The sequence below is a fragment of the Bombina bombina genome, chromosome 1 (genome assembly GCF_027579735.1).
Source record: "Bombina bombina isolate aBomBom1 chromosome 1, aBomBom1.pri, whole genome shotgun sequence".
NCBI classification, from domain to species: Eukaryota; Metazoa; Chordata; class Amphibia; order Anura; family Bombinatoridae; genus Bombina; species Bombina bombina.
In genome coordinates this window covers 1,532,532,867-1,532,558,611 of record NC_069499.1, presented here as the reverse complement: position 1 = coordinate 1,532,558,611, position 25,745 = coordinate 1,532,532,867, and the positions used below count along the sequence as shown (strand labels likewise).

General features: G+C 38.5%; 1 protein-coding gene across 1 annotated transcript in view; it reads right to left on the bottom strand.

The window, feature by feature from the left end:
* Nucleotides 1-2,803: 2,803 nt before the first annotated feature.
* The window catches only part of DHRS7C (dehydrogenase/reductase 7C), a 107,830-nt gene continuing 84,888 nt past the window's right edge, over nucleotides 2,804-25,745 (bottom strand). The window contains exon 7 of the mRNA XM_053708498.1: nucleotides 2,804-3,633. Coding sequence (XP_053564473.1) covers nucleotides 3,425-3,633 — 209 coding nt within the window. The 3' untranslated portion in view covers nucleotides 2,804-3,424. The remainder of the gene's footprint in view (nucleotides 3,634-25,745) is intronic.

The window sequence follows — 25,745 nt, the reverse complement described above, 5'->3', positions numbered from 1 at the left end:
CCTAATCTAACCCAAACCCCCCTTAAATAAACCTAACACTAAGCCCCTGAAGATCTTCCTACCTTGTCTTCACCATACCAGGTTCACCGATCCGTCCTGGCTCCAACATCTTCATCCAACCCAAGCGGGGGTTGGCGATCCATCATCCGGTGCTGAAGAGGTCCAGAAGAGGCTCCAAAGTCTTCCTCCTATCCGGCAAGAAGAGGACATCCGGACCGGCAAACATCTTCTCCAAGCGGCATCTTCAATCTTCTTCCATCCGGTGCGGAGCGGGTCCATCTTGAAGCAGGCGACGCGGATCCATCCTCTTCTTCCGTTGTCTCCCGACGAATGACGGTTCCTTTAAGGGACGTCATCCAAGATGGCGTCCCTCGAATTCCGATTGGCTGATAGGATTCTATCAGCCAATCGGAATTAAGGTAGGAATTTTCTGATTGGCTGATGGAATCAGCCAATCAGAATCAAGTTCAATCCGATTGGCTGATCCAATCAGCCAATCAGATTGAGCTCGCATTCTATTGGCTGATCGGAAACAGCCAATAGAATGCGAGCTCAATCTGATTGGCTGATTGGATCAGCCAATCGGATTGAACTTGATTCTGATTGGCTGATTCCATCAGCCAATCAGAATATTCCTACCTTAATTCCGATTGGCTGATAGAATCCTATCAGCCAATCGGAATTCGAGGGACGCCATCTTGGATGACGTCCCTTAAAGGAACCGTCATTCGTCGGGAGACAACGGAAGAAGAGGATGGATCCGCGTCGCCTGCTTCAAGATGGACCCGCTCCGCACCGGATGGAAGAAGATTGAAGATGCCGCTTGGAGAAGATGTTTGCCGGTCCGGATGTCCTCTTCTTGCCGGATAGGAGGAAGACTTTGGAGCCTCTTCTGGACCTCTTCAGCACCGGATGATGGATCGCCAACCCCCGCTTGGGTTGGATGAAGATGTTGGAGCCAGGACGGATCGGTGAACCTGGTATGGTGAAGACAAGGTAGGAAGATCTTCAGGGGCTTAGTGTTAGGTTTATTTAAGGGGGGTTTGGGTTAGATTAGGGGTATGTGGGTGGTGGGTTGTAATGTTGGGGGGGGTATGGTATGTTTTTTTTTACAGGCAAAAGAGCTGAAATCCTTGGGGCATGCCCCGCAAAGGGCCCTGTTCAGGGCTGGTAAGGTAAAAGAGCTTGTAACTTTTTTAATTTAGAATAGGGTAGGGAATTTTTTATTTTGGGGGGCTTTGTTATTTTATTAGGGGGCTTAGAGTAGGTGTAATTAGTTTAAAATTGTTGTAATATTTTTCTTATGTTTGTAAATATTTTATTATTTTTTGTAACTTAGTTCTTTTTTATTTTTTGTACTTTAGCTAGTTTAGTTAATTGTATTTATTTGTAGGAATTGTGTTTAATTAATTTATTGATAGTGTAGTGTTAGGTTAATTGTAGGTAATTGTAGGTAGTTTATTTAATTAATTTATTGATAGGGTAGTGTTAGGTTTAATTATATCTTAGGTTAGGATTTATTTTACAGGTAAATTTGTTATTATTTTAACTAGGTAACTATTAAATAGTTCTTAACTATTTAATAGCTATTGTACCTGGTTAAAATAATTACAAAGTTGCCTGTAAAATAAATATTAATCCTAAAATAGCTATAATATAATTATAATTTATATTGTAGCTATATTAGGATTTATTTTACAGGTAAGTATTTAGCTTTAAATAGGAATAAGTTATTTAATAAGAGTTAATTAATTTCGTTAGATGTAAATTATATTTAAGTTAGGGGGGTGTTAGTGTTAGGGTTAGACTTAGCTTTAGGGGTTAATCAATTTATTAGAATAGCGGTGAGCTCCGGTCGTCAGATTAGGGGTTAATAATTGAAGGTAGGTGTCGGCGATGTTAGGGAGGGCAGATTAGGGGTTAATACTATTTATGATAGGGTTAGTGAGGCGGGTTAGGGGTTAATAACTTTATTATAGTAGCGCTCAGGTCCGCTCGGCAGATTAGGGGTTAATAAGTGTAGGCAGGTGTCGGCGACGTTGAGGGGGGCAGATTAGGGGTTAATAAATATAATATAGGGGTCGGCGGTATTAGGGGTAGCAGATTAGGGGTACATAGGGATAACGTAGGTGGCGGCGCTTTGCGGTCGGAAGATTAGGGGTTAATTATTTTAAGTAGCTGGCGGCAACGTTGTGGGGGGCAGGTTAGGGGTTAATAAATGTAATACAGGGGTCGGCGGGGTTAGGGGCAGCAGATTAGGGGTACATAAGTATAACGTAGGTGGCGGTCGGCAGATTAGGGGTTAAAAATTTTAATCGAGTGGCGGCGATGTGGGGGGAGCTCGGTTTAGGGGTACATAGGTAGTTTATGGGTGTTAGTGTACTTTAGGGTACAGTAGTTAAGAGCTTTATGAACCGGCGTTAGCCAGAAAGCTCTTAACTCCTGCTATTTTCAGGCGGCTGGAATTTTGTCGTTAGAGCTCTAACGCTCACTTCAGAAACGACTCTAAATACCAGCGTTAGAAAGATCCCATTGAAAAGATAGGCTACGCAAATGGCGTAGGGGGATCTGCAGTATGGAAAAGTCGCGGCTGAAAAGTGAGCGTTAGACCCTTTAATCACTGACTCCAAATACCAGCGGGCGGCCAAAACCAGCGTTAGGAGCCTCTAACGCTGGTTTTGACGGCTACCGCCGAACTCCAAATCTAGGCCTATGTTTGCTTTTCAACAAAGGATACCAAGAATACAAAATCAAATTTGGGATAATAGTTAATTAAAATAATTAAAAGTGTCTTAAAATCATATTCTCTAAACCATGAACTTTTAATTTTGGACTAGCTGTACACAAACACTTCCTTTTAGCTGCAAAATCAGAATAAACCATTTTAACAGATCTTTTCTTCATTTAAAAAAATAAATGTTTAAATAGTTCTCTTTCACAAGCATTGTATAATTTTTTACTAGTTTTTTAAACCAAATTCATCCACTTGATTTACAAGGGACACATTTGATTATACATTTAGTCATGAATACCATCTAAAAAGCTATTTTATAATATATACATATATATATATATATATACAGTATATATATATATATATATATATATATATATATATATATATATATATATATATATATATATATCTCAAAAATGCAATTCACATTTGTGTAACTAACATAATATACTGTAGCATAACATGACTTCGGCATAATAATTTTGTTAAAATAAAACGACTGTATGAATCAATACAGTGGTTTACTATTTATAAAATGAATGTATTTAAAAAAGAATATTTCTTTACAGCAAAGTCATATGGCTTATATTCCCAGAATAAACTTTCTACCATGCAGTTACCAAAATTAGATATACCATGATTTTATTGAATTAAATACATTTTTTTTTTATTCTCCCTTGAGCTTAATCACTTTTCTTCTTCTATAAAATGCTTTTCTTTGACTCCGGTAGAAACCACAGCAAAGAATAGTTCTGGTAGAAATGTTCTAACGTAAACAGCAGCTTTCGGAACTGGATTTGCGATGAAAACCTCTTGCTTCTTTCTGCTAACAGCACTGAGTACTTCTTCAGCTACTTCCACTGGGTGAACACCGTAAGACAGTTTTCTGAAAAAGACTGAAAGAAACATATTCTTAACATGTTGGTTCTTTTCTTTTTCTTTTAAGTTATTGAACATTTTGATCATAAATTCAGCTCATGTAGTATATTCTTATTTAAAGGTACACTAAAGTCAATACTTTCATTAGTCAGACAGAGCATGCAGTTTTAGGAGACTTTCCAATTTCATCCCATTTTGAAATTGTCCACAGTGTTTCGTCTTTTTATGGGTACTTCCTGATGCGCTAGCTACTTCTACTGATCATGTGTAAGAGTACAAAGTGTATACGTATATGGGCATGTGATTGGCTGATGGTCGTCACATGACACATGGGCCAGGAAATTGAAGTACATTTTAAAATATATGTCAGAAAAAAACTACTGCTTTTGCATTGTCTTTTTATTATTACTTCTACTGTATTTTCTAATGATAGTGAAACAAATGGAAAATCTCCTATCAAAAATATTGCAAAATAGCTTAGGATATGCATTAAATGCTAAAGGCTGTGGTTTGATTCCTGTGCAGATACTTGATTCTTTCATAAATAAATAGAATGTATTTTTAAATATCGCAATATATCCCAATTTTTTAAAAGCCAAATATAATGTTTCAATATTGCAAATATCTTTTGTGTGTATGTGTGCATGTATGTGTGTGTGTGTGTTCTGTATATTTGTATGTGTGTGTGTGTATGTGTATGTTCTGTATATGTGTATGTGTGTGTATGTATGTGTGTGTGTGTTCTTTATATCTGTGAGTGTTCTGTATATCTGTATGTGTATATATGTGTGTGTGCGCATGTGTATGTATTTGTATGTGTGTGTGTGTGTGTATATATGTGTGTGTGCATGTGTTTGTATTTGTATGTGTGTTTGTGTGTGTATATATGTGTGTGCATGTATGTGTGTGTGTGTATGTGTATATGTGTGTGCGCTTGTGTATGTGTGTGCATGTGTGTGTGTGTGTGTATGTTCTGTATATGTGTATGCATTTGTATGTGTGTGTATGCATGTATGTGTTTGTGTGTGTGTGCATGTTCTGTATATGTGTGAGTATGTGTATGTATTTGTATGTGTGTGTGTATGTGTGCATGTGTTTGTGTATGTTCTGTATATGTATGCATATATATGTATGTTCTGTATATGTGTATATGTGTGTATGTGTGTGTGTGTTCTGTATATCCGTGTGTGTATATATGTGTATGTGTATGTATTTATATGTGTGTATGTGTGTGTATGTATGTGTGTATGTGTATGCATTTGTATGTATGTGTGTTTGTGTATGTATGTGTATTTATATATGTGTGCATGTGCATGTATGTATGTGTGTTCTCTATATTTTATATGTGTGTGTGTATGTATGTATGCTCTGTATATGTGTATGTATGTGTGGGTGTGTGCATGTGTGTGTATCTGTGTGTGTGTGCATGTTCTGTATATATGTGTGTATGTGTATGTATTTGTATGTGTGTGTGTATGTGTGCATGTGTTTGTGTATGTTCTGTATATGTATGTGTGTGCATATATGTGTATGGTCTGTATATGTGTATGTATGTGTATGTGTGTGTGTTCTGTATATCTGTGAGTGTTCTGTTTATCTGTGTGTATGTGTATGTATTTCTATATGTATGTATTTGTATGTGTGTTTGTTTGTGTATGTGTGTGCATGTATGTGTGTGTGTGTTCTATATATTTGTGTGTGTATGTGTGTATGTATGTGTGTGTATGTTCTGTATAGCTGTGTGTATGTATTTGTATGTGTGTGTGTGCATATGCATGTATGTGTGTGTTCTGTATATATGTGTGTGTGTGTGTGTGCATGTTCTGTATATGTGTGTGTATGTGTATGTGTTTGTATGTGTGTATATGTGCATGTGTTTGTGTATGTTCTGTATATGTATGTGTGTGCATATATGTGTATGTTATGTATATGTTTATGTGTGTGTGTGTTCTGTATATCCGTGTATATATATGTGCTTGTATGTGTATGTATTTGTATGTGTGTGTGTTTGTGTATGTGTGTGTGTATGTGTGTGCATGTATGTATGTGTGTGTGTTCTATATATTTGTGTGTGTATGTATGTGTATGTTTGTTCTGTATATGTGTGCGCGTATGTTTATGTATTTGTATGTGTGTGTGTGTGTGTGTATATGTGTGTGTTTGCGTGTGTGCATGTATGTGTATGTGTTCTATATATTTGTGCGCATGTTTGTGTATGTATGTATGTGTGTGTGTGTGTGTGTGTGTGTATGTTCTGTATATGTGTATGTATTTGTATGTGTGTGTATGCATGTATGTGTTTGTGTGTGTGTGCACTTGTTCTGTATATGTGTGTGTATGTGTGCATGTGTTTGTGTATGTTCTGTATATGTATGTGTGTGCATATATGTGTATGTTCTATATATGTGTGTATGTGTTCTGTATATCTGTTTGTGTATATATGTGTGTGTATGTGTATGTATTTGTATGTGTGTGTGTTTGTGTATATGTGTGTGCATGTATGTGTGTTTGTTCTTTATATTTGTGTGTGTATGCTCTGTATATGTGTGTGTATGTGTATGTATTTGTATGTGTGTGTGTGTATATGCATGTATGTGTGCAGTGGCGTCACTAGGGTTGGTGTCACCCGGTGCGGTAAGTTATGGTGTCACCCCCCCCCCCCCAGAAAGCAGCCACACACAATAACACAGGCACACACACATACAAACACTCAGACACACTTAAAAACATACTCAGATGCCCACACACTCGGAAACACACTCAGACACACACACAAAAACACACACACAAAAACACTGAGACGCACACACACACAAAAACTCAGACACACACATACAAAATATGTAAACTGCACTGCATTAATTATAAAGCTCATGCCTAGAGATGCTCCCTGGCTCAGCAGAGCATCAAATGAAAGATAAACAGAGCACTCTAAAAGAAATCACTGATGAAAATTCTGCTCTCTGACTCTGTTCCAAGCCTGTCAGTGCACAGCCCCGGGCCGCGTGCCTACCGCTTCTTATGGCCAATCACCTCTGCACTCTGCCCACCCCCAGACCCCCGCCCACCATCCTACCTGTTCAGTGTGCACTTAGTGTACCGTAACCGTAAAGGTCTGGTGGGCATCATACGTGGCTCCTTCACTTTAGAGACAGTGTCAAACAGGCATGCGGTCAGGTGCCAGGCATCCCCTCACGGCAGTGAGTGACTCCACTGCTCCACATGTCACTGAGCAGTGAGCACAGATAGGCAGGCAGGTTTAGGCTAGCAGCGCAACTTTGCAAGCCTCACGGCATGCCCACAACATTCATAGAGAAATTGGGCAGGGGAGAAGCAAAGTACAAACAAGCAAAAGCAGCCGGGAAAACTATTTGTTGAAATTGCAGCACTGGCTCAAGGGGAAAAAAAATTGTGTGTCTACAACTTCCCCAGTCCCACCAATGTTCACAAATGCCAGCCCCTCTAATAAAAAAAATCTATGCATCTCAACATTGTATTTCTTTGAATTTCAATAAAATTTAAAAAAATATATATATTTTTTTTTTGGTGTCACCCCCTGGAGGGTGTCACCCAGGTGCGGCCCGCACCCCCCTAGTGACGCCACTGTATGTGTGTGTTCTGTATATATGTTTGTGTGTGTGTGTGTGTGCGTTCATGTTCTGTATATGTGTGTGTATGTTTATATTTTGTATGTGTGTGTATGTATGTGTGTGTGTATGTATGTGTGTGTGTATGTTCTGTATATGTGTGTGTATGTATTTGTATGTGGGTGTGTGTGTACATGGATGTGTTGTGTTCTTTATATTTGTGTGTGTATGTGTGGGTGTATATATGTGTGTGTATGTTCTGTATATGTGTGCTTGTGTATGTTCTGTATATGTGTATTTATTGTGTGTGTGTGACTGTGTATGTGTGTGCATATATGTGTGTGTGTTCTGTATATTTGTGTGTGTATGTATGTGTGTATGTGCATGTATTTGTATGTGTGTTTGTGTATTGTGTGTGTATTTATAGATATGTGCATGTGCATGTATGTATGTGTGTTCTCTATATTTGTATATGTGTGTGTATGTATATATGTCTATGTTATGTATATGTGTGTATGTGTGTGCATGTGTGTGTATGTGTTCACATGTATGTGTGTGTTCTGTATATTTGTATGTGTATGTTCTGTATATACAGTATGCGTGTGTATGTATATGTGTGTATATATTCTGTATATGTTTGTGTGTGTATGCTCTGTATATGTGTGTAAGTGTATGTATTTGTAGTGGTATGTATGTGTATGTGTGTTTGTTCTGTATATGTGTGTCAGTGTATGTATTTGTATGTGTGTATGTGTATGTATTTGTATATGTGTTTGTTTGTGTGTGTATGTATGTGTGTGTATGTTCTGTATATGTGTGTGTGTATGTATTTGTATATGTGTTTGTGTGTATAATGAGAAAATTCTGAATTCTAATAAATGTGCATTTACCTTACAGCTATAGCAACACTGAATTTCACAAACTGCTTGCATTTCTCACTCTGTGAAAACAAAGTCCATAGGTGCCAACTATCCCATTTTTCCGGGGACTGTCCCATTGTTTGGCTTTCTGTCCCTGTCCATTAATCCTATCCCAAGTTCAGTTCAGCCTGTATTTAGTATTTCAATAATATTGTGTGCAGTGCAGTACTCCCACCACAGATGATTCACTTTGGAAATCTGGAGCTAACCTAATGTTATATAATTCTGCACTATGCGCAGAATTATATAACGTTATTTCCTAGGTTTACTGGCCCTTTAACATATTCTCCAATAGACTTCAAAGAAGCTCTAAAAGTTGGAAAAAAATCTAACACCCTACTCACACGCAAACCCTATTCACGCGCTAACCCGACAAAAAACATGAATATTTCACATTCCAATGTTCTTCACAGAGCAGTATATGTTTTATATATATATATATATATATATATATATATATATATATATATATAATATATATACACCCTGTTCCAAATTATTATGCTAATGATATCTTTCTCATTTACCTAAATAATTGATGTAAACAACAGTCAGCATAATTCTCATGTTATCAACTATTAAGATTACAATTCAAATTTTATTGAACAAACCTCCTAATGATAACAGTATTTTTTTTCAAAATAAAAAACTTACAAAGCACTGTTCCAAATTATTACGCACAGTAAGTTTCAAAACACTTTATAGGTTGTAAAGAACCTTGAAATTGTCATTTCTTGTGTTTGCAGCATATTTACTGAAATCAAAAGCTATTTCAATCAAACTTTGAACAACATTTTAACTTTTTAAACATTTTAACAGGTCACGTTACATTTTAACATAGGACCCCTTATTTGATAGCAGATTCACAAGTCTTGCATCCATTGAACTTGTGAGTTTTTGGACAGTTTCTGCTTGAATTTGTTTGCAAGATGTCAGAATAGCCTCCCAGAGCTGCTGTTTGGATGTAAACTGCCTCCCACCCTCATAGATCTTTGCTTGAGGATGCTCCAAAGGTTCTCAATAGGATTGAGGTCAGGGGAGAATGGAGGCCACACCATGACTTTCTCTCCTTTTATCCCCATAGCAGCCATTGATGCAGAGGTATTCTTTGCAGCATGAGATGGTGCATTGTCATGCATGAAGATGATTTTATAATGGAAAGCATAGTTCTTCCTTCTGTACCAGGGAAGGGAGTGTTCAGTCAGGAACTCCACATACTTTGCAGAGGTCATCTTTACACCTTCGGGGACCCTAAAGGGGCCGACTAGCTCTCTTCCCATGATTCCGGCCCAAAACATAACTCCACCACCGCCTTGCTGACGTCGCAGCCTTGTTGGAACAGGGTGGCCGTCCACCAACCATCCACTACTCCATTCATCTGGAACATCCAGGGTTGCACGACACTCATCAGTGAACAGGACTGTTTGAAAATTAGTCTTCATGTATTTTTATGCCCAATGCAGCCATTTCTGCTTGTGAGCATTGGTTAGTGGTCGCCGAATGGAAGGTTTATGCACAGTTGCAAGACTCTGGAGGAATCTACACTTTGATCTCCGCGGGACTCCAGAGGCACCAGCAGCTTCAAATATCTGTTTGCTGCTATGTAATGGTATTTTAGCAGCTGCTCTCTTGATCCGATGCATGGATCTGGCAGAAATCTTCCTCAATGTGCCTTTATCTGCACGAACCCGTCTGTGCTCTGAATCAGCCACAAATCTCTTAATAGTGCGATGATCACGCTTAAGTTTTTGTGAAATATCTAATGTTTTCATACCTCGTCCAAGGCATTGAACTATTTCACTCTTTTCGGCAGCAGAGAGATCATTTTTCTTCCCCATATAGCTTGAAAATGGTGCTCTGCTTAATAATGTGGAACACCCTCCTTTAGTAGTTATTCCTTTAATTGGGCTCACCTGGCAATCTAATTATCACAGGTGTCCGAGATTGTTTTCAGTGATCAAAAGAGCCCTGAGACACAATGCCATCCATGAGTTAAACTGAAAAAAATAATATTTAATCTTTGTGACACTGAAATAGAATTTGCATAATAATTTGGAACAGGGTGTATGTATATATATATATATTAGGAGTGTTAAATATAATCGCTATCACGATGCATCGCAATGCAACCTTTAACGATGTTGCATTGATGCAGTGAGGAGCCCAAATCGATTCACGCATTTCCCTTGAGACGAGGCGTGGATAACATTTCATCAAATCACAAGGCATCTGAATTTGTACCTTGCTAAATTTCTAACAATGACAAGCACTGTTACATATCATCGTACAGGAGCCAATCACTGCAGTCCTTAAGTTTTGGCTCGAGAGAGTTTGAATGCAATTGATGGCTGCAGTCTGAGAATGAACCGCCAATACGTGATTCGCTTAATTGTTGGCAGTAGCCTCGCATTGGATCTGCAGAGTGATAGTTGTCTTCCAGTGTGAATCTTTGATGACATCCTTACTTGGTGCCCGTGTACTGCTGCAGGTGGTGTCACGTGGGCGGAGCTAATGAGTGTGTTGGGTGCGGTGGGCTTTGGGGGCAATGAAATATGTTGTGGGTCCTGGGGAAGGGATATTTAGTAAATCGATTATATATATGTACGTATATAGAATCATTAAACACCCTCATGTAACTATGGGATAGTTATTTATATTTATATCTTGACATTCAGTGAAGCAGGCGCAGTATCACCTGTGCAGTTATAGAAAGTAAAGCACACTCCTGCAGTTTTCCATTTAGCTTGGTGTCTAGAGAATAAATGAAGGTCTGTCATGCATGCAGTGTACTTTCAGTGTTACTGTACGAGTATGATTGTGGTCCCCTAGGAATTACTATAATTGCACTTCCATGGTTAACAAAGATTTTCCCTGATTTATAGCTATGGTATCTTAATAAAAATGTGTATAATGAAAACTGAAATCAAATAATTTATTGGAAATAGTGTACCATACTTATTAGGAAAAGCTAAAGCTACAACATGGAGTTGAAAGATTCACTTAGGAACTTCTAGGATTTGTACCCCATCTTCTTTTAAATGCACAACAAAAAAATCTGCAGTATTTAAAGAGGCATAAAACCAAATAAGTATGGTGGAGGTGTACAAATACAGTGTAACATACCATATCAACACACTTTGCAATATAAAGTCTGTTTTTTACAAATGGCTGCTTTACCCCTATTTAAACACTCAGATTAGTAAATCGTGGGCAGTAATTGTGATGCATCGTTGAATCGAATCATTGACAGGATAATCGTAATCGAATCGAATCGTGAGACCAGTGAAGATGCGCACCCCTAATATCTATATGTATATATCTTTATATACTGTATATAGGCTAATCCACCTCTCCCGACGCTATGTATCCACTGCACCCCTCTGTGAGTCCCTTCACTGGCTCCACATTCACAGCAGAATTAAATTCAAAATTCTCACTCTGACCTACAAAGCCCTTACCAATGCAGCCCCCCCCCACCTGTCAAAAGAAACAATCAGTAACACTAAGGGTGTGTTACTACTAGGGGGCGCACAGGACCTTATATGATTATTATGTAAATAGGCTAAGAGAGAAGAGAACAAGATATTACATATAATAACTATAATAAAATATACTATACGGAATAATGTAAACAAAAGTGAAACAATTCTTATAAATATGGGACTATGAGAAACATAGGATACAATACAAATAATAACAAATACAGTAATAAGAAATTCCTGAAAGGTTCTTATCTGGAAATGCTGTCTTCTTCTGCAATGTTATATAGATGGTAAATGTCCCAATTGGGGTGGGTATAGTCCCAAATGATGAATGTGATCAAATACCAGGATGATCAATGATCAGGAACACAGATGATGACTGGAGTCAGCTGCTTTGTCAGGGAAATCAGGATCTAAGAGCAAGTTTTCTCTGTGAAAAAAATCACAAAAAGACAAAGGCGCCTCCTAGTGTAATACAGTTGGTGAAAGAGATTTGATAGGTAATCAAAAAGGTACTCACAAGTGGAGCAGCACCCAATTGTGCTAAATCAAACAGACTGGGATCTCACAGTGTCCCAGCTCACTGACACTGCAAGGAAACTGGTTTCTCCAATGTCTTGCCGGACTGACAGAGCTCAGACTCTCACAAAGAGGTTTACATAAAACCAAATTTTATTAATAAAATAAAAATCTCAGTGTCTCATGACACTAGATATTAAAAGAACAAGCAACGCGTTTCTCAGACTGCTGTCTGTTTCATCAGGCTGATGAAACAGACAGCAGTCTGAGAAACGCGTTGCTTGTTCTTTTAATATCTAGTGTCATGAGACACTGAGATTTTTATTTTATTAATAAAATTTGGTTTTATGTAAACCTCTTTGTGAGAGTCTGAGCTCTGTCAGTCCGGCAAGACATTGGAGAAACCAGTTTCCTTGCAGTGTCAGTGAGCTGGGACACTGTGAGATCCCAGTCTGTTTGATTTAGCACAATTGGGTGCTGCTCCACTTGTGAGTACCTTTTTGATTACCTATCAAATCTCTTTCACCAACTGTATTACACTAGGAGGCGCCTTTGTCTTTTTGTGATTTTTTTCACAGAGAAAACCCCCCCCCCCACCTGTCCTCACTCATCAACAAATATACTCCAGCCCGTCCCCTAAGATCCAACAATGATCTACTCCTTGCCTCCTCTACCATCACCTCCTCTCATGCTAGACTACAGGACTTCTCTTGTGCGGCACCAACCCTCTGGAACGCACTTCCTCGACCTGTCAGACTTTCCCCCAACCTCTCCTCCTTTAAACGCTCCCTAAAGACCTTCTTGTTCAGGGAAGTCTATCACAAAATCAGTAACTAATGAATTCCACTTGCCTAATAGTTGCCCTCATCTTACTCCACACTAACATCATTCCCACCTTTGCAGTTCCCACCTCCTGTTTCTCACCCTCCTACCCAGTTAGATTGTAAGTTCCCACGGGAACAGGGCTCCCAATTCCCCTTGTATTTGTTTGTTAAATTTTGTCTGGTGTCTCATATTGTACTGTCCTTTTATTTTTGTTACCCATGGACAGCGCTGCGCAATCTGTTGGCGCTTTATAAATAAAGAATAATAATAACAATAATAATAATAAAATAGACAGCTGCCAGTACCCAAAATGGTGGCAAATTGGTAGAGGGGGAAGGGTTAGATAGCTGTTTGGGGGATCAGGGAATGTGGGGGCTAAGGGGGGATCCAACACTGCCGCATATTTATAAAATAAAAAATGCCTTTTATTTTAGTACAGTACTGGCAGATTTTCTGCCAGTACTTAAGATGGCGGTGACAATTGTGAGGTGGGGGAGGGAAGAGAGCTGTTTGGATGGGGGTCAGGGAGGGATCAGGGGGTGGGATGTGTCAGGTGGGAGGCTGATCTCTACACTAAAGCTAAAATTAACCCTACAAGCTACCTAATTAACCCCTTCACTGCTGGTCACAATACAAGTGTGGTGCACAGCGGCATTTAGTGGCCTTCTAATTACCAAAAAGCAATGTGAAAGCCATATATGTCTGCTATTTCTTTACAAAGGGGATCCCAGAGAAGCATTTACAACCATTTGTGCCATAATTACACAAGCTGTTACTAAATATTTTCAGTGAGAAACCTAAAGTTTGTGAAAAAGTTATTTTTTTAATTTGATCGCATTTGGCAGTGAAATGTTGGCATGAAAAATACCAAAATGGGCCTAGATCAATACTTTGGGTTGTCTACTACTCTACACTACACTACACTAAAGCTAAAATTAACCCTACAAGCTCCCTACAAGCTACCTAATTAACCCCTTCACTGTTGGGCATAATACACGTGTGGTGCGCAACGGCATTTATTGGCCTTCTAATTACCAAAAAGCAATGCCAAAGTCATAAATGTCTACTATTTCTGAACAAAAGGGATCCCAGAGAAGCATTTACAACCATTTGTGCCATAATAGCACAAGCTGTTTGTAAATAATTTCAGTGAGAAGCCTAAAGTTTGTAAAAAGGTTAACCATTTTTTTTATTTGATCGCATTTGGCTGTGAAATGGTGGCTTGAAATATACCAAAATGGGCCTAGATCAATACTTCGGGTTGTCTACAAAAAAAAATATACATACATGTGAAGGGTTATTTAGGGATTCCTGACAGATATCAGTGTTACAATGTAACTATCGGTAATTTTGAAAAAATATTGTTTGGAAATAGCAAAGTGCTACTTGTACTTATTGCCCTATAACTTGCAAAGAACATGTAAACATTGGGTATTTCTAAACTCAGGACAAAATTTAGGAACTATTTAGCTATTTATTTGGTGGTTGTAGATGTGTAACAGATTTTGGGGGTCAAAGTTAGAAAAAGTGTGGTTTTTTCCATTTTTTCATCATATAGTAAATTATATGATATGATGAAAATAATGGTATCTTTAGAAATTCCATTTAATGGTGAGAAAAACTGTATATAATATGTGTGGGTACAGTAAATGAGTAAGAGGAAAATTACAGCTAAACACAAACACAGCAGAAATGTAAAAATAGCCCTGGTCCTTAACGGTAAGAATTTAAAAATGATCTGGTCACTAAGGGGTTAATGTGATCGGGTTAGCGCACATGAGAATTTAGGATTTTTAAGTGAAGAACATTGGAATGTTAAGTATGTACAGTAAAACACAAATACATCTGTACACATTAACAGAGCTACACACATATACATGAATAAAGATGTATATGTATGTGTAAATATAATATGTTTAAGTCCTTTGCAGTCCTTTTTTCTAACAACTGAGACTTCATATCTTTGAGCCCTATTTTTTTTATTGTGAGGTTGACTGTACTTTTAACTGTACTTTTAAATGTATTGAGGTTGCACTAACCCGACATGCTTTATTCAATTCAATTGTGCTTGAGCGACTGGGGCTTATTTATCAAATGTCTGTCGGACCTGATCTGACAGTGCGGATCAGGTTCGACAGACATTGCTGAATGCGGAGAGTAATACGCTCTCCGTATTCAGCATTGCACCAGCAGCTCAGAAGAGCTGGTGGTGCAACGCCGCCCCCTGCAGACTCGCAGCCAATCGGCCGCCAGCAGGGGGTGTCAATCAACCCGATTGTACTCGATGGGGTTGTATTGTAGCGATTCCTGTCCGCCTGTTCAGAGCTCTTTAGACCGCTGCTTCATAACTGCTGTTAAACTCGATTCGGAGCTTGATAAATAGGCTAATGTGTTTACTTTCAACACACGCTACTTCCGATGCTCCCACGATAAACCCGATATTACTTGCGTGCAACAGTTAGCGCACCACTTGTACTCTGGCCCTTGTGTGTAACAGAGTGTATGATTTATTTCGTAACTTTGGATGATTTTTTAACAAGAACATCTTTCAACAGACTTTTTGTGTGTTTGTTTTATTGTTATCTGTTTGCAGCTAACTGTGCATGTTTTGTGGTCATATATGTTTATGTAATGAGATTCATTAGCTCTACTTTGTTTACTGGGTATAGTGCACCCCCTAGTGTGGAATGTGTTGTTCCTTTGGATTATTTACATTTTTACTTATGTAATAAAGACCCCCAGAGCTGTGAGTACATTGCTGATTATAATCATAAGTAAAATGCATGTAACTTGTGCTGCATGGGATTAAAATAGTGTGTTAAAGGCACAGTGAACCTAAGTGATTTTTAAAATCAGGGGTATCAAACTCAAAGTACAGGGCCAGACAGGGAATAAAAAGCAGCCCTGGAAAATTTGGAGACCAGCCCTATTTTCCTTTGGCTCAGTATAATGTGCACACTCCATTTTTTTTCAAAGGGGATTACTGGGATACTCCTTCCCCCAATATTTTGTTTCAGAATTATATTACATTAGTTTGTAAAAAAAAAAAAAAGTGCCACATCATTGTTATATGCACTCTAAAGCCCAATTGCATCCAACTCTTGTAGCTTTCCAGCCCCAGCTGCTGCAGCCCACCGGGAAATCTCCTGATATCCTGGTAGGCCAGTCCGGCTTTGTCAAAGTATCTGGGAGCTACTGGCCAAGTGTTCTTCTCCCATGGGGCCGCTTGAAGTGAGTAAGTGCTCCGAAACTGGATATACTAGGAAATGGAAGTGACTTTTATCCAAGCAGTAGTGAATAGTGGGAGTTGTAGCCCACAATAGACCTACACAGTTGTATATTTATCTTGTGAGTACCAAGTGTGTGGTAGGAGTGTACACTGAATGCTTTGGGGCCGAATTATCATTGTGCGAGCGGACATGATCCGATATTGCGGATCATGCCCGCTGCACATAGATAAATGCCGACAGCATACGCTCTCTGCATTTATCATTGCACTAGCAGTTCTTGTGAACTGCTTCTGCAATACTGCCCCCTGTAGATTCGCGGCCAATCGGCCACTAGCAGAGGGTGTCAATCAACCCGATCGTATTTGATCAGGTTGATTTCCGGCGATGTCTATCTGCCGCCGCCTCAGAGCAGGCGGACAGGTAATAGAGCAGCGGTCTTTAGACCACTGCTTCATAACTTGTGTTTCCGGCGAGCCTGAGGGCTCACCAGAAACACGGGGCATCAAGCTCCATACGGAGCTTGATAAATAGGCCCCTTTGTCTTTATATTTGTCTTGTGAGTGCCTATATAAAATAAATAGTTACACCTCTTAGAACCCTAAACAAATTTGACAGCTCAAAGTAATGGTTTACCTATTAACCCTTTAAGGACACAGCTTTCAGTTTGCTCAATTGTTTTATGACGGAAAAATTCCGTCATATGTCCTTAAGAGGTTAAACAAGGGAGGGCCAGATTAAACTATCTTGAGGGCCGCATTTGGCCCTGGGGCAGAGGTGTAACTAGAAACCACAGGGCCCAGGTGCAAGAATCTAAGAAGGGCCTGCCCCCGCCCCCCCAAAAAATAGGTGAATTTGATACATATCTCTTTTTTTTCTTTCTTTTTTTTAACATTTAACACAGAAAAAAGAATGTGAATCAAATTACATGTCTGCAAAATGAGGTACCCTGTCTATGAGATGATCTGACCCCCTATTACTGTGTATAGTGACACTGTTTAACCACCAGTACTGTATATAGTGAGTCAGTGACACAGTCTGTAATCTGACCCTACCCATCCCAATACTTTATAAAGTGACCACAGTAGTCTGTGACATGGTCCAGCCCCCCTGTACTGTATTTAGTGGTACTGTATAGTGACACTGTTTACCCCCGCTCCCCCCATGCTGTAGTAACAAGGTCTGTAATTTGCTTGTTCCACAAACATACACACACACACATACATGCATAAATACACACACAGTCACATACATACACACACATACATGCATGAATACACACACAGTCACACACACACACACACACACACATACATGCATAAATACACACACAGTCACACACACACACATACATGCATAAATACACACACAGTCACATACATACACACACACATACATGCATGAATACACACACAGTCACACACACACACACACACACACACATACATACATGCATAAATACACACACAGTCACACACACACATACATGCATAAATACACACACAGTCACATACACACACATACATGCATAAATACACACACAGTCACATACATACACACACATACATGCATGAATACACACACAGTCACATACACACACACACACATACATGCATAAATACACACACAGTCACACACACACACATACATGCATAAATACACACACAGTCACATACATACACACACACATACATGCATGAATACACACACAGTCACACACACACACACACACACACATACATACATGCATAAATACACACACAGTCACACACACACATACATGCATAAATACACACACAGTCACATACACACACACATACATGCATAAATACACACACAGTCACGTACACACATACATGCATAAATACACACACAGTCACATACACACACACACACACACACACATACATGCATAAATACACACACAGTCACATACATACACACACACACATGCATAAATACACACACAGTCACATGCATAAATACACACACAGTCACATACATACACACACATATACATGCATAAATACACACACAGTCACATACATACACACACACATACATGCATAAATACACACACAGTCACATACATACACACACACATACAAGCATAAATACACACACAGTCACATACACACACACACATACATGCATAAATACACACACAGTCACATACACACACACACATACATGCATAAATACACACAGTCACATACACGCACACATACATGCATAAATACACACACAGTCACATACACACACACACACATACATGCATAAATACACACACAGTCACATACACACACACATACATGCATAAATACACACATAAATGCATAAATACACACACAGTCACATACACACACACACATACATGCATAAATACACACAGTCACATACACACACACACATACATGCATAAATACACACACAGTCACATACACACACACACATAAACACCAATAGGTAAAACAGAAACACTAACCCCTGTAGTCAGAGACACTAGTGAAGCATCACATCACACATGATATCAGTGCAGGCAGGGCCAGGTCAACTCTCCACCCCCTGTAGTTCCGCCCCTGGCCTGGGGCCTGTACTTTTCAGCGCATACTGGAGCCTGTGCAAGGTCTTTTGTGGTTTGTGATACCAATTTCCGTAATAAGCCTTTTTTTTAAAATTTGTTAAAAGCTGAGTGGTATAGACAATGAGATGCTGTTCAATATGCCCTATCAGCTAAACACAGAAGGAACTTGCTGCTCTGCATGTGTAAACAAAGCAGAATCTGTTTAGCCTATTGGCTGGTTAAGTGACCCTAGGAACAGAGTCCTTTTATGTTTTCAATTGAATGGTTTCCCCTGAAAGGGGCATGAAACCCCACAATTTTCTTTCATGATTCAGATAGAGAATACCATTTTAAACAACATTCCAATTTACTTCTATTATCTGAATTGCTTCATTCTTTAGATATCCTTTGTTGAAGAAATAGCAATGCACATTGGTGAGCCAATCATACGAGGTATCTATGTGCAGCCACCAATCAGCAACTATTAAGCCTTTTTATATATGCTTTTTAACAAAGGATATTAAAGCAAATTAGATAATAGAAGTAAATTGGAATGTTGTATAAAATTACATGCGTTTTCCAAATCATGAAAGAAAAAATGTGGGTGTTATGTCCCTTTAATGTATACACAATTATTTATTATATCAGCTAAAGGAATTGCTCCTGTAGGTTTTTTTTGCATATGAAATAGCAGGGGGGTTTAATCACTGAAATTACATATTTAAATGCACTGTTATTGAAGAAAGAGGAGACCCTGTTATTTTATATCTCTATATACACAAAGGCCAATACTTAGAGCAATTGAAAATTAGCATTTTAGTACCAATCTCTCCCACGCCTACTGGGATGTTGCTGCCTAATATTTACATAGCTTTTCTAAAGAGAAAACAGCAGTATTTATATTTGCAGTATATGTGGTATTTTTAGCAGGCAAAATTACTATTTCAAATGACACAATAAAGGTAAAAGAGCTATTTGGAAACAAGCTGGCGGTGAAATAAATTAGTGGTGACACATTTCAAGAAAGTTCAAGGCTGCTGAAGTAGAAAAATATAAAAATCTTGTTCAAATCTGATTGAAAGAATTTTCTTATTGATTAGAACACGTACACATTCATGCTTCTGAGCCTGGCTAGGTTTGCTCTTCAATAAAAGATAGAACGTTAACAAAGAAAATTTGCTAATGGAGTTAAACTCGAATTTCTTGCATGTTCTATCCGAATCATGAAGGGTTAAAGGCTTTAAGGCCCAGCTCTACACAGACACCAACTTCCTGTTAGCTTTAAAGTCAGAATAAACACATTTAACATATCTCTTCATTAACCCTCCTCAGAAAAAAACTAATAAGTTAGCGACAGTGCACTGCAAATAGTTTTTTCCTTAATATGTTTCCAGTCACTTGTTATTTTATCACTTTCTGTATACACACATTCTTCTTTATATTGCCAAAGCCCAATACTTAGGGCCGATTCTATCAAATTTGCTGGTCTTTGGGTGTTTTTTTACTGCAACACTCGCAGGGGCGTCCCTCATGGAATTTTATTAAAAAAAGGGGCTGCCCCTGCGAGTGGCGAGATGTCTCCCATACATATAATGAGAGCTCTCTGCTAGGTTAGAAGTACGCATTTGAGGGAGAGGTAAAGAGGGCGCACCGATGTGTTTTTAAACTTGAGTATTACACCTAATACAAAATAAATTACATTGTTTTCAGGGCTGCAATTTTCATACGCAACGGGTTTTCCTTTCAGAGTAATTAGTGTTTCGAGTATTATAATGTAAACTCGCCCCGTTTTAGCTGGCGAGAAAAAAAACTGAGATCTGTAGTGCAAAAATGTTTATAGAATTACGCTAGGATTTAAGAGAACATTTCATACACGCCCATTTTATGAAAAAACTATTGCGCTTTGTATTTTTTTGTACTTATAACTTCACGTTTCTTTGTGTTTTTTGCACATCCAGTGTACTTGAATTACTATGTACGCTATACATATTTAACCTCTTAAGGACCATCACTGGTCTTTCTATGGGGATTGTGTAATTAATAACGTCCTCATAGCCAATAGTGTGCTAGCCATACAGCAAAATGCCAATTGGCCTGCACAGCTATTGGCTAATAAGTGAAAACATCGCCTCATTGAGGAAATAGCATTTTGCCGTGGGCTGCCAGAGGCGCTCAGCTCGACATAAACTCGCTGCAAATAAAGGTACTTTCAGGATGACGTTTTTATACTTCATGACTGAAAATTCCCTTTATTTGTAGCACTGGTAAATCCTTGCATTTCAAAAATTGCCATCACTTTAAAGGGCTAGTAACTACAGTAGATTTGCATAAACAACAAATGCCTGATAACAAGACAGTGCAATAGCACTTAGTCTGAACTTCAAATGAGTAGATTTTATTCTGACAAATTTCAAAGTTCTGTCTGTTTCCACTCCCCTGTATCATGTGATAGCCATCAGCCAATCACAAATGCATATACATATTTTCTGTGAATTCTTGCACATGCACAGTAGGAAATAGTGACTCGAAAAGTATAAATATTAAAAGACTGTGCACATTTTGTTAATGGAAGTAAATTGGAAAGTTGTTTAAAATTGTATGTTTTATCTAAATCATGAAAGTTTAATTTTGACTTGAGTGTCCCTTTAAGCCTTTGAGAGCTAATGACAGCTCAGAGCCGTCACTAGAACTCTCCCACCTTGAGGGAGATCTGGGGCTCCCACCCACTCCTAACCCGGCAAACGTGCCTGTAGAGTGACAGGCATCACCGGGGCTTCCCGTTTTGCGTGGTGACGTCACGTGCAATAATGTGATGTCGTCAATGTGATGTTAAGTATAGGAGCAGGGGTCATGCTGTTTAGAAGCCTGTATTCCAGGCATCTAAGCAGCTACAGACCCACAAGACCCACCATTGGAAAGGCAATCGCCTAACCAACAGTGTAAAAAATAAAAAAAAGTTTAAAAAAAAACTCTTCAAAAATTAAAAAAAACATTAAAAAATCTTAGCACCCAGGTGGGGAAGTGCTTAGCACTCAATGGCCTCTATTTAACAAAGTCTGGCGGACCTGATCCGACAGTGCGGATCAGGTCCGCCAGACCTCGCTGAATGCAGAGAGCAATACGCTCTCCGTATTCAGCATTGCCCCAGCAGCTCACAAGAGCTGCTGGTGCAACGCCGCCCCCTGCAGACTCGCAGCCAATCGGCCGCCAGCAGGGGATTGTCAATCAACCCGATCGTACTCGATCGGGTTGATTTCCGGCGATGTCTGTCCGCCTGCTCAGAGCAGGCGGACAGGTTATGGAGCAGCGGTCTTTGTGACCGCTGCTTCATAACTGCTGTTTCTGGCGAGTCTGAGGCCTCGCCAGAAACACGTGCCGTCAAGCTCCTTTCCGAGCTTGATAGATAGGCCCCAAAGGGTTAAATATAGAACTTTCAGTATAGGTAGGCATTCCACATGCAAAATCAGCTATTTCAAATGCCGATATAAAGCTAAAGGATCTATTTGTTAACAATTTAATACACTCCAACAGGTAAAATCCATCATTGCCCCCTTTACTGTCCCGTTAAGATTTCCCGTTTACCTGATAAATATTTACAAGGTGCACTTAGTAACTCGCTACATTTTTTATTTTATCCATAAAGTGTTATCAAACACACAATAACACTTTGCTTATGTAGTCAAAATAACTTCCCATCCAAAAAAAAACCCTTATGTTTATGTTAACGCATTCCATCTACCATCTTAGCAGCTCTGCCATACCACCACGCTTACTTCGTTTTGAATAAAGTGTCTTGTTTATGTATACATTACGTAGTTTTCAAAAAGATTTAATGCCTGGCCTTTATTTCAACCTGGTTATACTACAATCTCCGGTATTTAGTGAAATGTTATCTCTTGCGAAAGCAGTTTTATAACTGTGAGCGTATGTAGGAGTCCAAGCAGCTGAGGTAAATATAGCGGCTATGACTTCAAGCAAAAGATTAATGCTTTGTTTAGCAACAACGAAATACAGGAACATAACAGATGGAAAAAAATAAGCCGAACAGTTTGTGGTTATAAAGAAAAGCTGATTATAAATTTAGCATAAGTCCGCAACCCAATGAGAATGTAAATATTTTCTAAAAACAACATAATTTGTTTAGTTTTGTATAAATATAGTTAAAAACACATTAGCTCAAAATATAAAAAAGTCAGTATAAACCTGGTTACAGTTTTATAAAATGGTTTTAAAATATGTGTAAAAACTGTAATTCATTTGATTTTAATTTAAAAAAAAAAATCTTTACACAAAAAATAAATAAAATGATCACAGAATTAAATTATTAAGAAATAAAAGTAAACAAGGCAAGTAATATGAAAGTTTTACAACTAAAAGGGATATTAATCCCAAAAAAATGTGTGTGATTCAGACATTTAAGTTTCCAGTTTACTTCTACAATCAAATTGCGTTCCCATTAAATTCTGTGTTGAAGAGATACTTAGGTAGGCTTCTAGAGCACTAGATGGCAGGGAATAGTGCTGTAATCTACTGCTCTTGCAAATGGATAACATTCTTCTAAAACGGCTGCCATATAGTGATTCAGAAATGGGACGCCTCCTAAGTTTATGTTCCTGCTTTTCAACAAAAAGATAGCAAGAGAACAAATAAAAATTGATACTATAACTAAACTATAAAGTTGTTTAAAATTGCATGCTATGGGTCGATTTATTAAAGTGCGGACGGACATGATACAATGTAATGTATCATGTCTGCCGCACATAGATAAATGCCGACAGCATACGCTGTCGGCATTTATCATTGCACAAGCAGTTCTTCTTGGCCGCAAGCAGGGAGTGTCAATCAGCCCGATCGTATAGGATTGGGCAGATTGATGTCCGCAGCCTCAGAGCGGGTGAACAAGTTATGGAGCAGTGGTCTTAAGACCGCTGCTTCATAACTGCTCACGCATAAACAGGGGCATCAAGCTCCATTCGAAGAATGATAATTTGGCCCCTCTATCTGAATCATGAAAGAAAAAAAAAATTGTGTTTTATATCCCTTAAATATATTAGATACCTTTTTTTGTTTTACAAAATGTTACAAACTGATATAAATTTTTAAACACTACAATAAAAAATAAAAAGGCTATATACCACGGTATAAATATTTAATACATTATTACCCAACAATTACAGTACACATGTTCTGTGAAAAAAAGATAACTGTGACACAACCAAATTGAATAGCTTTTAAAACTACAAAATTGTGTTTATTGTAAAAGCAACAATAACAATATTTTGTCTAGAGTTCATTTCACAATTGGTTATTAATATTTTAGTAAATATTTAGGGTTAGACTACAAGTGGAGCACTAAATATCGCTTTCGAGCATGCTAATGTGCACTGGTATTACAAGTTGACAGCAATGGGAACGCAAGCTCGTGTTCGCATTGCGCTCATGAGAGTGTGCTTCCATAGACTCCAATGGGAGCCTCATTCTCATGCTGTCAGAGACCGAATGAGAAGTCGTGCAGCAAAGGGGGTAAGTCGCTCAGCGATGGCAGCAAATTGTAAATATATATGTACTGTATATGATTATATACATATATATTCACGTGTTTTGTGTATATACACATATATATTTACTGGGAACACACAGTTCCCATAGACAGCAATGTAAAGGCACTTTTCAGTGCCGTGTTTTTCTAACACCCCACTCCCACGATAAATTAGCGATCCACTTGTAATCTAGCCCTATGTCTATAAATTACACATTAACATTTTCACACGTATATAAGGTTGAAAGTGTTTAGATTTAGACTAGAATAAATGTATGTTGAATACCTATGATTTTATTGCTCAGTGAAAACATCAACAACTCTATTGGTGACGAGTAGGAACAAGCCTCTACAAGGAAAAACAGCTTCCTACAGTACAGGAATATCCAGTCTTAAAATACAAATAGTTGTGAAGCGTTTTTAAATCTCTCATTTTCTCACAATAAAGAAATGTTCAGTGTTAAATGCTGCATGAAACAGGTGGTTTACAGAATATCCTGTATAGTTGTCTGATTCTCTATTGGAGCTCAGACATGATTCCAAAGATATGAGCACAGAAGTCATTTCTGGAAACATCCTGAAATCCAAGATGAAATGCACAGGATTCAATTTACTTCTATTCTCAATTTTTTTCTTAGTTTTCTTGGTATCCTTGGTTGAAAAGCAGAACAGTAAGCTCAGGGGAGTACATGTTGTTTCTGTAGCAATATACGGCAGCAGTTGTGCAAGAATATCATACATATGCAAGAGTACTAGTTACACCTACCTAGGTATTTATTCTGTCTGAATCATGTCCTTTTAACAACAGAGATGTGCCCTGTTCCAGCATGGGTCACGCTGACAACTGCATTAGCAAAACCCGCACTATTACACCCCTAAATGCCCAAAACATAGCTGACATACCCTGTAGTGTTAAGCACATAGCTCAAGAAACAAAATGCTTTGCTGCTCTGAACAGGAAGGGAACTCTGAACGAATCAGCAGCAGATTACCCATGAAATGGCCAATCACTTTCGTTGACCAACAACAGATTAGTCCTGTTGCGTGGGCTTGAAAGGTTATTGTAGTCAACTTTTTCTTTGTTTCATCTAAAAGAGGGCATCAACGTGATTTTTTTTTTAACTAATGTTCCTTTCCTGAAAATCAAACATTTATTGTCACACATGCCAATACCAGTAAGGCCAATGATTAGTAAGAAAATATTGATACAAATATTGTAGTCCAGTTTCACTGCTGTCTCTCATCAATGTAATCACAGTTTTAATGCCCACATTTATTACAATGCAGATGGACAAGGTTCCTAGCCAGGAAACTGGTCCTCCCACATTAGGGGCTGGCAATTCAACATCTGCAGCCTGCATTTAACATTGTACAAGTAATTGCTTGTAAAGCCAACCCCTACTCTAGAGTAACCCTTGCACAGCATTATTGCTTGTCAGCTATTTTGGGCAAATTAAGGAATGATTT